The sequence below is a fragment of the Colletotrichum paranaense genome (assembly GCF_030867605.1).
Source record: "Colletotrichum paranaense strain IMI 384185 chromosome Unknown Scaffold_3.1, whole genome shotgun sequence".
Classification (NCBI taxonomy): Eukaryota; Fungi; Ascomycota; class Sordariomycetes; order Glomerellales; family Glomerellaceae; genus Colletotrichum; species Colletotrichum paranaense.
This window is the reverse complement of record NW_026848961.1, coordinates 380,444-394,843: the sequence shown is the minus strand read 5'-3', so window position 1 is coordinate 394,843 and position 14,400 is coordinate 380,444. Positions and strand designations below refer to the sequence as shown.

Genomic DNA, 14,400 nt, shown 5'->3' with positions numbered 1-14,400 from the left:
CAAGTCAGGCCGCGCACAATGGCGACCGCCATCCCTTCCATAGCATGCATAGGCATCATCGGCCGCAACGTACGTCCTCCTCCTCACCCCCCCCCCCTTCCTGGCGCAGACCACCACGAACCTTTGTCCACGCTCGTGGTCCCGTTCACCCTCTTCCAACCTCCCTACGATCAAACGCATGATCTCAGCACCTCAACACCAGATCAAAAAGACACAAGGCTAACGCAACAATTCCAAACTCTAGAACAACCCCCTCCACATCCAAATCTTCCCCTCACACAACCCCTCAACAAACACTTTCGCGCCGATCCGCACCCCTCTACAATTCTCCCTCCTCCTCTCCTCGACCCTAGACATCTTCGAGCTCCGCCACGGCAGCAACAATCCCTCCAGCGGCGGTGCCGCGGCCGCCGCGGCGCCAGGGTCCACGGGGACGGGTCTGTCCGGCGAAGTAGGCCTCCTCCACGCCGTGGACGAGCGGCTGGCCGCGTACGGGTGGGAGACCAACACGGGCGTCAAGATCGTCGTCGTCGTCGACATGCGCGGGCGGAGGGTCGCTGGCGGGACGCCGGGTGCTGGTGCCGGCGGCGCGGAGACTGCCGCTGCTGGCAAGGGGGGCCGCGGCGCGGTTGGGTTGCGGGAGCAGGAGTTGCGGGTCGTGTTTCGGGCTGTGCAGAGCGCGTATGTGCGGTTGTTGCAGAATCCGTTTTACGAGCCTGATGAGCATTCGCCTGTGAGCGGGCGTGGGGGGCGGGTGATTAAGAGTCGCAAGTTTGAGGGGGAGGTGAGGAGGATTGGGGAGGGGTGGACGCCTGGTGTGACGAATCTTTGAAGAGGGGTTTTGGAGTGAGAGTAGCGGCGGTGTGAATCTGAAGTTGAAAAGGGGGGTGAAGAGTGGTTCGTCGCCTTCTTTCTTGGGTTCCTTGGAGTTTGGGGGCGTTTGATCATAGAAGATAGATGCATCGGTTCCGAGGGTGTGATGTCAAGTATGGGTTTTCTTTTCTTCTAATGTGAGTACCGGGTGGTACCGGTAATGTAAGATATCTATCCATCATGAAGACTCAAAGGTCTCGACGTCGTCTGAGCGACGTATGCTAAGTCCAGCACCGCCAAAATGCTATGCTATGCTCCGTGAGATGGTACTCTCAAATGCGATAATTCTCAAAACCAAGAAGATGAGGAGGGGACACGAAGAGAGAAAGGATAGAGCAAGGTCATCCAACGGAACTTGCCTCCCTCATGCTCCTCGTACTCCAAATGCCCTCCACTCCTCGTATACAAAAAAAGCCACCGAAAATCAAACTCTAGAGACGCACGCTATCCTAGGATGAAGACGAAGACGAAGCTGACTTTTCCCGCCGACGCTCAGCCTCCTCCAGAGCAGTCCACCTCTCAATGACGAGCTTATCTGTTCCAAACGGCTCGTCAACAGGCCTCGCCGGGCCCATGACGGCATCGCTCTGCTTCCGCGGCAGCAACGGTTCATCCCGCTTAGGCTTGGACGGCGCCGAGTCCTCCCAGTGCCGCGCGGTGCGCGGGACGGGCGTCCACCACTCCGAGGGGTCACCGCTGCTGCTGCCCCTGGCGTGCCACGCGGCGCTGCAGAGCTCCCATAGCCGGCTCGCGGCGCGACGGTACGCGAAGCGCTCGTCCTCACCGATGAAGCCGGCCGTGTTGCTAAAGTTGGGGCTCGTGGTGTTGCTGCTGCTGACGTTGCCAGCGCGGCCAAAATCCGAGTCCTGGTCCGGATCGTACTTCGAGGTCGGAGCCTCGGTGTCGTAGTAAGAGATGTTCGGGCGGAAGGGAGCCGCGGAGTCTTGGTAGACTTCGGCAATGGTCTCGGAGTAGATTGCGTCCGATGAGACGACTTCCTCCCCGGATACCGCCGCTGCCGCTGCCGCCTCTGCGGCGGCAGCCATTTCTGCTTGGGCGGCGCGGATGTCGGGGAAGAAGAGGTCGTCGGGGCCGGTCTGGGCGCGGACGAAGAGCTTGCAGCGCGCTTCGTAAAGGGCGTCGAGGAGGGTGATGAAGCGTCTAGCCTCGTTCTTGTGGAGCGTGGTCATGGTGGGTACGTTGTCGATGATGAAGGTGTGGTAGGTTGATGCCATTGTCACGTAGTCGGCGGGGCCAAAGGTTGCGACGAGGGCGTCAAAGTCCCAGTAGGCTACGCCGTCTCGTTGACGCGGGACGGGGATCGTGCGGCCATAGACTGTGAGGGTTGCCGGGCTCCAGGATTGGGAGAGGAGATATGATAGCTCTGATGACCATTCCGAGGTCTCGGGAGTCAAAAAGTACTTTGCTGGCTTGGTTGTTTCTTTGGGTGATTCTAGACTCGTCAGCACCGTATACTTCAATCAGTGACTGTTAACTTACCCTCTTGGGTATCTGCAGGTTCCGCCGCAAGTCCCGTTCCCTCGATGGATATGGCATTAACAGCGGCTTTCACTTCGGTCTCCCGGCGTCTCCAGTCAGTGGCTCCATCCATGTGCCAGAAGTCACAGCGAGCCTTTAGCACTTCGAGAAAGGCGGCAAAGTCGTTCTGACTATGACGAGTTCCCCGGGAGCGAGCTCCGCCAAGAAAAAGACTTTTGAGGAACCCGTCAGAAGGAGGGACAGTGTACTCGATGCCAATGGCTTTTTGCAGCTCCTCGGGCACGCGGTTGGATGAAGCGATGAGTACACCGCCGAGGTGGAAAAAAGCGATGAATAAGTGGCTGAGGATCTTGCTTGCTGCGCGATCAGGCAGCTGAAACTCATCGAGAAACAGAATGGGAGACTCTTCTACGAGCTTCTTGGCCAGCCACAGCATGGCGTACTCCTTTTCGTTCCCATCTAGCTCGGCGTGGGACTGGCGGAACTTTTCCAGCTGCGAAAAGGTGTATAGCATGAAGGTGTTGAAGTGCCACCGACGTTTCCTCTCAGTCGGCAGGCCCTGTGCTAGGAGATCGATCAACATTGACTTTCCCACACCCACCTCACCGGATAGGAAGAGGCCTCTAGGTGAGTTGATTGTGATGGCGCCCTCCAGACTGGTCATGACGTGGACTAAAGCCATGGGATGCGTCTCCTTTGGATCTGGCATGGCCTTGCGGGCGAGGTGTTTGAAGAGCGGATTGTCCCAAATGGGGTGACTCGGCATAGCCAGCGTAGCGGCGGCTTCATCTGGGTCGCGGGCTTCTGGTATATCGGCAACTTGTTTTAGGCGCTCGCGATAGTCCACTTCGGGGGCGTAGTCTTTGAGACGGCCGTAGAGCTTCTGTAGGTGAATTGCCAGTCTGTGTTGGTCTTGATCTGGTGATAGGACATTGGTTGAGACCAGCGTCCTGTACTTGACGAGGGGATCGGTGATGGCCATGGCTGTTGAGTACCGCCGGATAGAGTAAGCCATCCGTCTTGCCTTTGGCATCCTCAGCGTGTGAGAGATCATGGTTGCCGTTGCTCGTCCAGAGTCATACAATATGAGATTGCAGCCAATGGCCGTCGACCCTGCCTTCCCTCTCTTTAATACACTCGCCTTCAAGCTCTATGTTTTGACGATCCGTATTGCAGCTGAGACAACTTTATGCCCGGCGTTCAATCGCACTGCCAGGCGGGCTTGCTCATGAACCGCACCCAAGGGCAGAAAAAGATGGGTGATATCCGTGTACTTCCACTTTGAAGCCAGCTAAGGTGTAGGACTCCGAGGGCTCGGATCGCACCAAACTGAACAATTTTGGTCTACTCGATAATGGGTCTCAAAACGGCGAATGTCTTGTATGAGACTTGATTCGAGGTCGGGAGAACAGGAAAGGCCCGGACAGAATAATAGATGAAAGTCTCGTGAATATGAAAGGCTATTGGCTATGCAAACTCATGAGGTCTCGCGGCCAATCATCGTAGTTGAATGTGTCTCGGGGGATGGCTCCGGGTCAAGAATGCAATGAGTTGCGGAACATGAGTGAATAGAAGCGAATGGTGGGGTCGAGTTAGTTCGTCCAACAACTCTATGTGGACGTTAAGGTAGTTGGAAGTACGTCGCCTTGGGGACTAAGGTGTGCACCGAGCATCTGGAAGCAAACAAGTGCAAGTCACAAATATCAACGACTCAGTCAAAGGAAAGGCAGTTGTTAGTGGGTATTTCTGTCTGCCTTTACACAACAGAATCGTTCTATCGATGTGCCCGCCGACCCTTCCCGAGGGCCGAGTGACGTTGTTGACTTCAGTTGGTTTCCCAGGCTCCACTTTCAGGGTCCTAAGGTATTTTGTTCCGTCCAATGCGTCGATTCAGCGGACTCCAAATCGATCGCGGAGTCGGCCAATGGGAAGCCTTTCCCATTTTGAGGTGCTGGAAGCAACGAACCTGCCTTGCTTGCCTGTGCCTGCCCAACAGGACCTGAGAAAAAGCAGGTACGTACTGAGCGTGACACGAGGCAGGTATCTCCACTTTCCTTACCTACGGTCGACAAGTACCTTACCTTACTTGTGGAGGGACCTGACCTCACTACGTCGGTAGGTACACCCGTGCTGTCGTTGCCCCTTCCGCCGCCTCAGCTGGCACGCCGGCACACCTGCACACCTGCCCTGACCTGCTGCTCACCGGGGTCATGGAGCCTGACACCACACTGCTAGTGGTCAGACAGGAGCTGCTGGCGCTGCTGGTCCGTGCTTGGCAGATGCAGCAACCTTGTGTTTTTTTTGCGAGACCCAATCGATTGATGCTTCGTCACTCTCACATATTTGCTAAATCCGCTCTGCCACTTGCGTCCACCGTTTCCGACCTCCGCTTTCCCTGACAAATTCAGAATACCTTAGGCCACAGAATCCATCCATCCTCGAAATGTTTTTCTGATTGACACCGGCCCATCCACGATCACCAGAACCATCACGGCGACCGCGACCACGACCCCCATCAACCACCTCGCGCCCGGTCGCTCGACAGCATCACAATGTTTTCTCCCTCCATGAACGAGGGCGGTCCCGCCACCGCGACGCGAAGCAGAAGAAGGCAGCGACCGGCCAGTAACGAAAGCCTCGCCCAACAACCCAAAGCTAAGCGCCAGCGTCTGCCTCTTACCGAGCAGACCTTCGTGAATCCTGATGTGTCCGCGCCCACGGGCCCCGAGATGTACGAGGTCAAGTCCGATAAAGTTGCGATACTCGACACACGCCAGGACGGTATCGAAAACCAGAACCCCATCACGCCCACCCCGAGAAAAGAACTCAGCGTGCGCGCAAAGAAGCCAAAGGGAGGCGACAGACCGACCAAGGGCGATGGAAGTATTGTTTTGGTACGCAAATACACGGTCGCAACGAACGCCCCCTGGTTAGCTAACAAGATCCCCAACAGACGACGAACAATGCTTACACTGTGAGCAAATTGCCTGCATTGCCAGATCGTCTACGCGCAGATGCTTCAGGTACGTAACGTTTGCGGAATTGCCGTCCTTCGCATCTAACAGTCAAGTGAAGCCCAGCAACAGGCCGATATCTTCTCGAACCGCTACGCCCTCAGCCTCAACCATACTCATGCGATCGTTTGGCCGTATACGGATCCATCCCAATCTCCCGAGACATTCACATTCACCCTCCCGTATCCTTCAAAACACACATCGGAACCTCTGCCATTGGGTTGTCTCGTCTCCCCATCGGCCTCATCAACAGAGCCCGGCCTGGTTGTTGTTATGCCCATCAGCGGTAAGATCGCGTACTGGGAATCCATCACGAGCGCCGCGACTTTAGACTTCATGAAGAAACAGCGAAATGGCGTGGAAGGATCGATATCAGGCATGTTTTCTGGCGAAAAGGTCATACAAATCACGAACGCCGAGTCCGCCGGATTCGTTCTGGCCTTTAGCAGTGGCCGACTAGCCTACATGAGCGTTCGAGACAGCCACGGCAGACCAACGATCTCAGTCCAATTCCTGCGGACAAACCTGGGTTCCACGGCGGGTGGAATTTTCGGTAGCATTCGTCACGCCTTGACGCAAACTGCAGGGCGCGGGGATATTGCTGCCGTTCGGGCAGAGCGCACTTCTCGAGTTGGCGAACGTAACGTTGTCGCAGCTACGTTGAAGGGCAGACTTCACGCCTGGAATGTACATCGCGGTGGACACCACGACACGATTGTGGAAGCGGACATGCAGGAGGAGATTATTCAAGCGATTCGCGACGTTGATCCCTCAGCTACTGACTTCCAGCCGGAGACGTTCGAGGTTGTCGACTTTGCTTTCGTTCCCAAGGGCTTGGATGCCAAGTATCGGGACATGAGCAGACTCAGCAACGCCATGGCTTCGGAAGACAAGAACCTACAGCATCTCTTACTTCTCGTCAGCTTCACCAAAAAGAAGGAGTCGCACTACTCTTTGGTTGAGGTCATCCTTTCCCCGGCCTCTGCGCAAGTTGGCATGGTTCGTCCGATTTCCTCATACAAGGCGCGCTTCAATCCTGCGAACCCAGTGCAGTCCACCAGGCCTCGCTTGCATCTCCCCCGACCGGCCCTTGTAGCTTTCGTCGTTTTCGACAAGGCTGTAGTTGTGGCATCCATCGGCAACCCTCCGGAATCACCAGACGCTCAGCTCCAAGAAGATAACCACATTATTCCTCCCACCTACGAAGATGTCATCACTCTTTCGGACAACAATCAGCCAGAGATCTTGGGATCTGGCTTTGAAGAGCCTCAGACCGCTAATACTGGTCATGAGGAGTCAAGAAGCCGCCAGAAGACGAAGAACCCAGCAGTCGTTCTCATGGTCCGCGGTACTGGTATCGTGCGACTCACAACAACAGATATAGACAAATTTGGCAGTGACCAACCTCCCAAAGTCACGCCAAAGAGCAAGCTAGAGCAAGCTGTCTTTTTTGGGAACAAGCAAGATACCCCCTTGATTTTCGACGGAAGGAAGGGGGTGCAATTTTCGGATGAGGAGGTGTCTGAAGCTGCGTTGCAACTCAGCCACGAGATCATGAGTTCAGCGACATCGCACATTTCAAGTCTGCCCGCATCTTTGGAAGACAATCTTAGCACTCGCTGTCAGGCCCTCGATCGGTTGATGTCTCACCTCAAGATAACAAAGGTCAAGCTGGACCGTCGTACCCGCTGGCTTCTACTCTCGCATGCCGAGAAGATGATGGTGGCAACAGTTCTGTGGAAGCGTCACGAGGCTTTTACGAACGAGCGACCTGCGAACGACAAGAAGGACCTGATTGCTGAGATTGTCGAGTTCATTCACCAAGACGAAAAGACGAACCCGAACCGCAGCGCAGGGGAAGTCGATCGCGTCAGGCACTGGTTCGTGCATGACGTTGGCAAGCTCGAGATCTTTATCGCGTGGGCCTATGAAGTGATCAAGTACATGTACAAAGACCACATCATGGACGATGCTAAAATCACTCGGCTCATGTACGAGGCCCAGCAAGTGAATCTGGTCGCTTTCATGACGGCGCTGGAGTACCGGCAAAAGAAGCTCTCATTCTACGGACTCGAAGACGAAGAGCTGCAATTCGGCATCTTGCGCGACAATTACGATGGTCTCGCTGAACCCTGGACCGGATGTCACTACATTTGCAACAACTTGAAGCGGCTTCTTGAGCTCAGTCACACGTGGCTTGATCAATACTACCCTCCCAAGGAGAAGACCAAGGACAAGACGAAGCAGCCGGATCCTGCGCTCCTGGAGAAGATCAACTCAGAAATTGCCAATCTGAGCGATCTGTACCTCGTGTCATTGCTCGAGGCATCTCGATGGAATGCTGTACAACAAGACGCAAAGGCGCAGAAGTGGTCAGAGCATCTCTCCAAGCTCTACGATTCGGACCGAAACGACAAGGTTCTCTCCCTTCTCCGTCTCGGCAAGTGGGATGAGAGTATCAACATTGCCGAGAAGCACCGGTGCTGGAGAGCCCTTGCTTTGGCTATGATCGAGCAGATCAACAGTCTCAGAAGTGAAGCGACAGTGTCAAGATCACAAGTCGATGCTCGCGAACTCACTAAGCAAGCGGAGCTGAAAGAGAAGCAAATCGGTGTGTACTTTGACAAGTATGGCGAGGCCTTTGCGTTCCCCACGTACGACATTCTGCTCGACAATGCTGGTGTCCAGGCCGTATTGGACTTCAGTCACGACAACCATGGATACAGAACAAATTTCCTACGCACCAAACCTGAACTCGCCAAGATTTCGTGGATCAACGACATCCAGCGTGAGCGTGACATTGGGCATGCGGCGGAGACTCTTTTCGACCTCGGTATTACCCGTGAGCAGCAGGTCTGGAACAAGAAGATTGAACTTAGTCTCGGAAAGCTAGCTTTGCTAGCTGAATCTGAGAAGCCTGCCCCATCTGATCTCTTCGGCTTCAAGCAAGCCAACGTGGAGGTTGAGGGAACATCCGACGAGAAGATTGAGATCATCGACGATCAACTTCATCTCATCAAAATTCAGGATCAGCTCTACGCCCAGATCTTCCCTTCTGTTCAGATGGCTGTAGATGAAAGCGCTGAACTGCAACTTGCCATGGAAAATCACTGTCTTCACATCCCAAAGAAACAAAAGGCATTGATCCAAGTCTTCGAGAGCAGCATGAGAAGGCTCCTTAAGCACGAGGCTCTTGATGCCATGTCTCTCATTGACCTACTCACTCTCGTTCATCTGCCGGGTGAGACGGTCGCCGACATTGATGATCCCTTCTATCTGGCTCTTGAGGCTGCTTCACTGGGACTCAAGGGCGAGGAGTCGAAGATGGCCAAGCGTTTGATCTGGAGACGCTGCTTCATCCGCGATGATTGGACAAAGCTCAACGATACGCAGTTGAAGGACGATTCGTTCGTTGGAGAGAAGTTAACCCGGACTACGCTCTTCAGTGCTTTCATTTCCTGCTACCAAAAACGTGGGTACCACCAAGTCGCTCTCACGAAGCCAGTTGCTAACTACCAAACAGAGAGAATTGACGAGCCTTTCCAACCAACGAGGCCTTCCGACGCGTTGGGAGCATTCGTGGACGACCTCGACGCCCGCTGGGCTAGCTGGGAAAAGTCTTACCGGGATAAGCTCCTGGATGCAATGAAGTGGGAAGACTCGGTACTGCGCAAATACATCGACAAGGCACGTCTGGAGGAATGGACTCGCACAACGGCCGAGTCTGCCGAGACGTTAGTTGCGGATAGTGTGGATGAGGCTACTCGGGCTGCCACGGAGGACATTCCGGACCTGCAGACGAATGGTAAGGCGAACGGTCTGCATTAGGATGTGGAGGCATTTCGGCAACAAGATGGTGTTCTCTACTCGTCTGGATCGAGCCTCTCGTCAAAGAACTCCAAGTTCGGCGCCGGGTGGGGGTCCTTATTCTGAGTCTAGATTCCAGGGAAGTCACGGGGTCATGCAGCATCACTCATACACGAGGATCATTTCTTTAGTACTGGGGGCTTTTGGGAAGTCTGGTTCTGGGTGTAACTTTAACAGCTCTCGACGAGGCTGAGGCATTGGTGTTTTTTGACTTTCCTTTTCATGAGCCTTAACAGATGTGCCACGGCACCAAGGCTCCCCTTTATTCTTCTACACATCAATAACGAATTGGGAAAGGCATGAGAGAGGCGGGGCATAAAAAAGAAAGAGGTTGATGCAGACAGAAGCTGCCAGCAAGCAACACGACGATTCAGATTACAGATAAAATACACGATTAGGGAGGGCCTGCCACTCTTATTTCGATATGTTGTTCCTCCATCATGACTTTTGCAATGCTAGTGAATTGGCCTTTGCCATGAAACTTTGGCACAGGTGTGAGGTTTTCGAGAAGTTCTGGCTTTGTCATGACAGCAATCTGTTCCGAGATGCCGTGCTCTGGTGATAGCTGCAAAACGAGAGGGTGCGTGATCGGACTTGGCACTAGTGTTGGGTAGAGCTTTTCCTCGAGCATTTGTGACAAGACTAAACACTATACAACATGTTTCAAAGCTCCGTGAATTTACAATCTCAGAGAGATATCGTTCAATCTATCCAGTACTTTACTCTATACTGGTGCATGAGACACTTGATTGCGTTTCCACGATGATGTATTCTCGTTGTCCCATGCTACTATTGTTCTTCTTCCCTGTTTTTCTCCCTCTTCGTTTCTTTTTTTTTTTCTCTTTCCCCCCCCTTTCTCTGACTCTTTGAAAGCAGACGTTTCACATAGTCGCCGACGTCGTCGTCAAAACGCACGTATACATATAACTCCCACGACATATCGCGTGGTATATAAACTACACATTCGCCACCCGCTCGGCGCGCGACGCCCGGCGGCGCCCCAACTTACATGGACAAAGAGTGCAACATCGGAGACAAAGCAGAGCAAAGCAAAACAACGCGGCGTACGACGACGACGACGACACGCGCGACGCGCCCGCCTTTTCCCGTCTACTCTAGGTGATACTCTCCCGGAGTCTCTTTCTTTTATTCTCCTTCTCGTGTAACCGGGAGACCACTGGGAGAGGAAGCACTGGCCAAGGCGGGGGGAAAGTTTTGCCAGCATTTGAGCCACGCCGATCCACGGCCTCGTGTGGAAAAAGGTCTCCAAAGGAAGAGGCGACGTAAGGTACTCCCATTCTGCACAGGGATCCTGCTTTTCCAAATTTACAGCAAGCTATCCACGGCATCCACGGCGATCAATCCAGAGGTATGCCGATCAACCACCTCACCTATTACAATCCCACCTAAACAGCTTTTCTTTCTCGCCGCAAAAGTTTGGAGCAGGTCTGCTCGCAGGTCTGGAGTATAAGGTATCCACTGTGGTCAAAAAGTCGAGACAACAAACATGCCCTGGGCGGCATTGGCTCCCGCGGCTCGCACTCGCAATTAGACTTGTGCCAAGATCTTGTTTGAGAAACGAAAAGAGATAGAGTCAACCTTCACACCCTCTGGCCACGCATCTTGGAGGAAGTGATGCCTGCCCGCTGGAGGGGTAAGTTACCGTCCGACAACTCTGGCCAAGCCACGATTCATGCCGTCCCGGTCGTCGTCGTCCCAAATGATATCTAATGATAACGAGCGTCGAGCGCCCAGCAAGCAATGGCTGGAGTCCTCCAACGTCATTCACGTGGAGAGTGCGCAAGCCACAGCGTGCCGAGGAAAGCGAGCCACACTATCCTGGCATTGCTTGCTTACAGAGGCGGGCCTTTGTCTTGAGACATGACTTACGAACTCTAAGGCGTGTCGAGAATCTGATTCGCCGTATACCTGCTGGATGACTAGCCGTGAAATCTTGGTTCAGGAAATACTGTTAGCTTCGACTCGCCCGATTAGAAACGAAAAGGACAATGACCACAGAAGCTGGAACGCCGTCAGGTCCAACGTGTGTTCCAACGGGGTTTTTGGTTTTAGTGAATGCGTCTACCCTGTGACTGTCACCGGCTAGACGAGAGCTATGTTGCGGTCTAGACGGCCTGATGGTAGTTATTCATTGGATGACGGGCCCAAGATGAACGCGGGGAGGCCTGTTCGTAGTTGAGACTCTAGAGGAGTGCTGGATGGGTCAGCGTTTCATTCGAACGTTGGAGAATATGTCTGACGGGTCGGAGGGCCAGCTGACGGGGATGTACGGGAGAAAGGTGAAACCGTAAGGCGGAGAGAGCGCGGATGGTTGGCTGGCTGGTGAGCCATGTTGAATGGTGACGGGAGTAGTGTATACATCGGATGATGGGCACGATAGCACGACAGGCAGCGTTGAGAGGAGGCAGTCCGTATCGAATGGCAAGCAGAAGCGGTATCCCAGCCGGTTGCCGCGTGAGGAGGCATTTGTTGGTTGACTTCCCACATGGAACGGAGCGGGGCGGTCTTTCACCGCATCTCGGGCGGCATCGCGGCGGTGGGGGATAAAACGAGCCGGACTGTAGCGCCGCTGCAGGTCCAAGCCGGTACGGGCAAGGTTCTGCTGCAGGAAGAATGGCAATTGGACGGCGGCGCCTCCAGCACCTGCAACGGGTACATACGCGTGGGTTCGTGTTGGTGATCCTCCATTTTTCAACCTTCTCAAGCCTTTTTTCTTCTTCTCCGTTGAACAGGCGACTAACGGCGTGCCATTGGATGCTCTGAATGGGCTAGCGGCATGGTGCTTGGGCCACAGTTTATGCTGTTATGCCTTTGCCGAGGAAGAGAATTTTCGCAGGATTGAAATGGTCATTGTGATGGTTTGCAGGGAAATACACATTTATGCCATGTGGGACGCGCGAACATGTCGTCGAGCGTACCACCATGTATGCCAACCGCCAAGAATAAAGCGGCTGCCATGAGTAAGGTACAGCCTTGTGTTGAATAGATGCCGTCGTGGGAATAGTACCAAGTATCGATATGTCTCGTCATTTTTTTCTCGAAGGACGCTCTCAATTGCCGACAAGCAACCGATGTACACGTTTTGAAATGTGGAATGTGGGAATCAACACGATTCAGGGTGTGTCGAGTGTCTTCGCCTGATGCGCTTGCGTAGACAATGCCGACTGTGTGAAGACTGAATTGGACATCAACGGGCGATGAGCCATATCCGTCGTCTCCCAGTCAGACATATCTCAGACTTGGTCGTTGCCCCTTGTTTGGAGGTTTCCAGGCTCCCTTGAAAGGGGTCGTCGGCCGATGGAAAGTGAAGAGCAAGGCCTGTTGTGGCTAGGATATGAAATTCCTCCTTCACGGGGACAAAGCGAGATATGCGGCGGACGCAGACTAGGCCGTCAGCGGACCTCGATCCCCGCACAGGGCATACGCCGTGTGTTTTCTAGGGTCGTTTCTAGCGCGACTTTCTACTGCTGTTTGGGCTTGGCTTGGCTTGGGATTGCCGCAATGCCTACGGGCAAAGGAACATGCAACATCCTGGACGAGATAGGCGCGAGCGTGTGTCCCCGGTTCCCCTGGCGTACCTATCGTTGGGTGGACTATCCGCTGGTCTCTGCCATGACCCTTGCCCGCGGTATAGCGTCTGTGTCTCTCTCCCGTGGTCGTTCGCTCGTAGAACACCTACGGCACGGCACCGCATGGCACCGCACAGCTCAGCACAGAGACTGAGAGTGAATGGCGGGGCCGACAGGCAGAATATCTGTACAGATGCCTGACAGACAGACGACGGGCCACGGGTGGCTGGAGTTCAGATGAGAATGGATGCAGAGGGCGGACGCCGGAGTTCCGTACTAGTTCAGATCTCCTATCTTGAGGTGCAATGAAGAGGAGTTCGTTTTCCTTCGAGATTGGGACGAGACGAGACGAGAAGAGACGAATACGGCGTGGGTTCTCGAGCAAGGTCATATAGGTGGTAAAAAAGAGGATACGGGCAACGAACAGTTGGGAGAGAGGGAAGGTGTTGGATGGTATGTACTGCGAATTGGAGCCGACTGAGAGGGGCAGACCAGGTTACGGTTTAGTAGACGGTAGACGGTAGACCCCAAAACAGAAGTTGACTCCGGTACATGGGAAATTGGTGGGAGATTGGGTTGACGACAGGTACCGGCCTGCCAGGCCGTTCCTGCCCTTGGCCTTGACAGAGGGAAATCCACCTCGAATGGTCAGGTTGCTAGGTCCGCCAGAGCTGTCGGTAAGGCAGGGTAAAGGTACCTTCCCTCCACGACAAGTATCTTGGGATGTATCCGTCCACGTACAGAATACCTCCACCTCTTTTGCGTCTAGAACCTCAGTAATCAGGCACTAGTCGCCGTCTTCCCCTTTGTGAGGTGACACGCCATTGCCATCGGCTGGTCTGTGCTTGATTTTGTTGGTGTCGGTGTCCGTTCACGATGCTCAAGCCGGTCAGGTACCTTGGCAAAAAGGGAAGGCAGGGCCAGTTGCTCAGTGCTTTCCCTTTCGTAACCGTCTTCCTCAGGTACCCTATTCAACCAGTATTCGGATTTATCCAGATACGTACCACCGATCTGACGGACATTCAGAGATACCTTATTTCTATCCGTAACCCTTCACAATCTGTACGGAACAAATACTAGACATGCCGGAGGGAGGCCGGGAGGCAGCTCGGAGCGGCCGTACAGCTCTCATGCCATTTGCAATCTGGACCAATCCGAAGTCGAGCGCTCTGTAGCTTGTCCTGCGTTTGATGATCGATATGTTAGGTTGTCGCGAAAGCCCGTTTGTGTTTATGCTCCCAATCTACCAATCTCCCAATCTTCTTCTCCGAGTTGTTCCAAGATTCCGAAAGTCCTCTTCCACTCACCGTGTCTTTCGGCGCCGGGCCCCTCGTCTGTTGAAATTAGACCATAGATCCATTCCCTACCCCCTCGACAGACAGCCGCCCACACGTTCGTCGTTCGTGGCTCTTTTTTTCTCGCTTCCCCCCCTTCGACCGTCGTTGCTCACTTTACCAATCCTGGAAACTGGACTTGGGACCTGGACCTTGAACCCAGAACTGATCTGACCCCCCATCGTTCATTGAATGTGAAGTGTGGGCCACGGTGAGCGTTGC

At 54.1% G+C, this 14,400-nt stretch overlaps 4 protein-coding genes across 4 annotated transcripts; 2 read left to right on the top strand and 2 right to left on the bottom strand.

The window, feature by feature from the left end:
- Positions 1-18: 18 nt before the first annotated feature.
- On the top strand, positions 19-832 carry CPAR01_03662 (uncharacterized protein; the record flags this gene model as incomplete). Its single annotated transcript, XM_060487949.1, has 2 exons — positions 19-69; positions 245-832. The coding sequence occupies 2 exons, from the start codon at positions 19-21 to the stop codon at positions 830-832; spliced, it is 639 nt and encodes a 212-aa protein (XP_060352155.1).
- A 490-nt stretch (positions 833-1,322) lies between these two features.
- CPAR01_03661 (AFG1-like ATPase) lies at positions 1,323-3,427 on the bottom strand (the record flags this gene model as incomplete). Its single annotated transcript, XM_060487948.1, has 2 exons — positions 1,323-2,326; positions 2,374-3,427. 2 exons carry the CDS (start codon positions 3,425-3,427, stop codon positions 1,323-1,325), a joined length of 2,058 nt encoding a protein of 685 aa, XP_060352154.1.
- Positions 3,428-4,925: 1,498 nt separating this feature from the next.
- Positions 4,926-9,215, top strand: CPAR01_03660 (uncharacterized protein; the record flags this gene model as incomplete). The annotated part of the gene is made up of 3 exons (XM_060487947.1): positions 4,926-5,267; positions 5,373-5,396; positions 5,439-9,215. 3 exons carry the CDS (start codon positions 4,926-4,928, stop codon positions 9,213-9,215), a joined length of 4,143 nt encoding a protein of 1,380 aa, XP_060352153.1.
- A 2,263-nt stretch (positions 9,216-11,478) lies between these two features.
- Positions 11,479-12,053, bottom strand: CPAR01_03659 (uncharacterized protein; the record flags this gene model as incomplete). The annotated part of the gene is made up of 2 exons (XM_060487946.1): positions 11,479-11,918; positions 12,017-12,053. 2 exons carry the CDS (start codon positions 12,051-12,053, stop codon positions 11,479-11,481), a joined length of 477 nt encoding a protein of 158 aa, XP_060352152.1.
- Between the last annotated feature and the right edge of the window lie 2,347 nt (positions 12,054-14,400).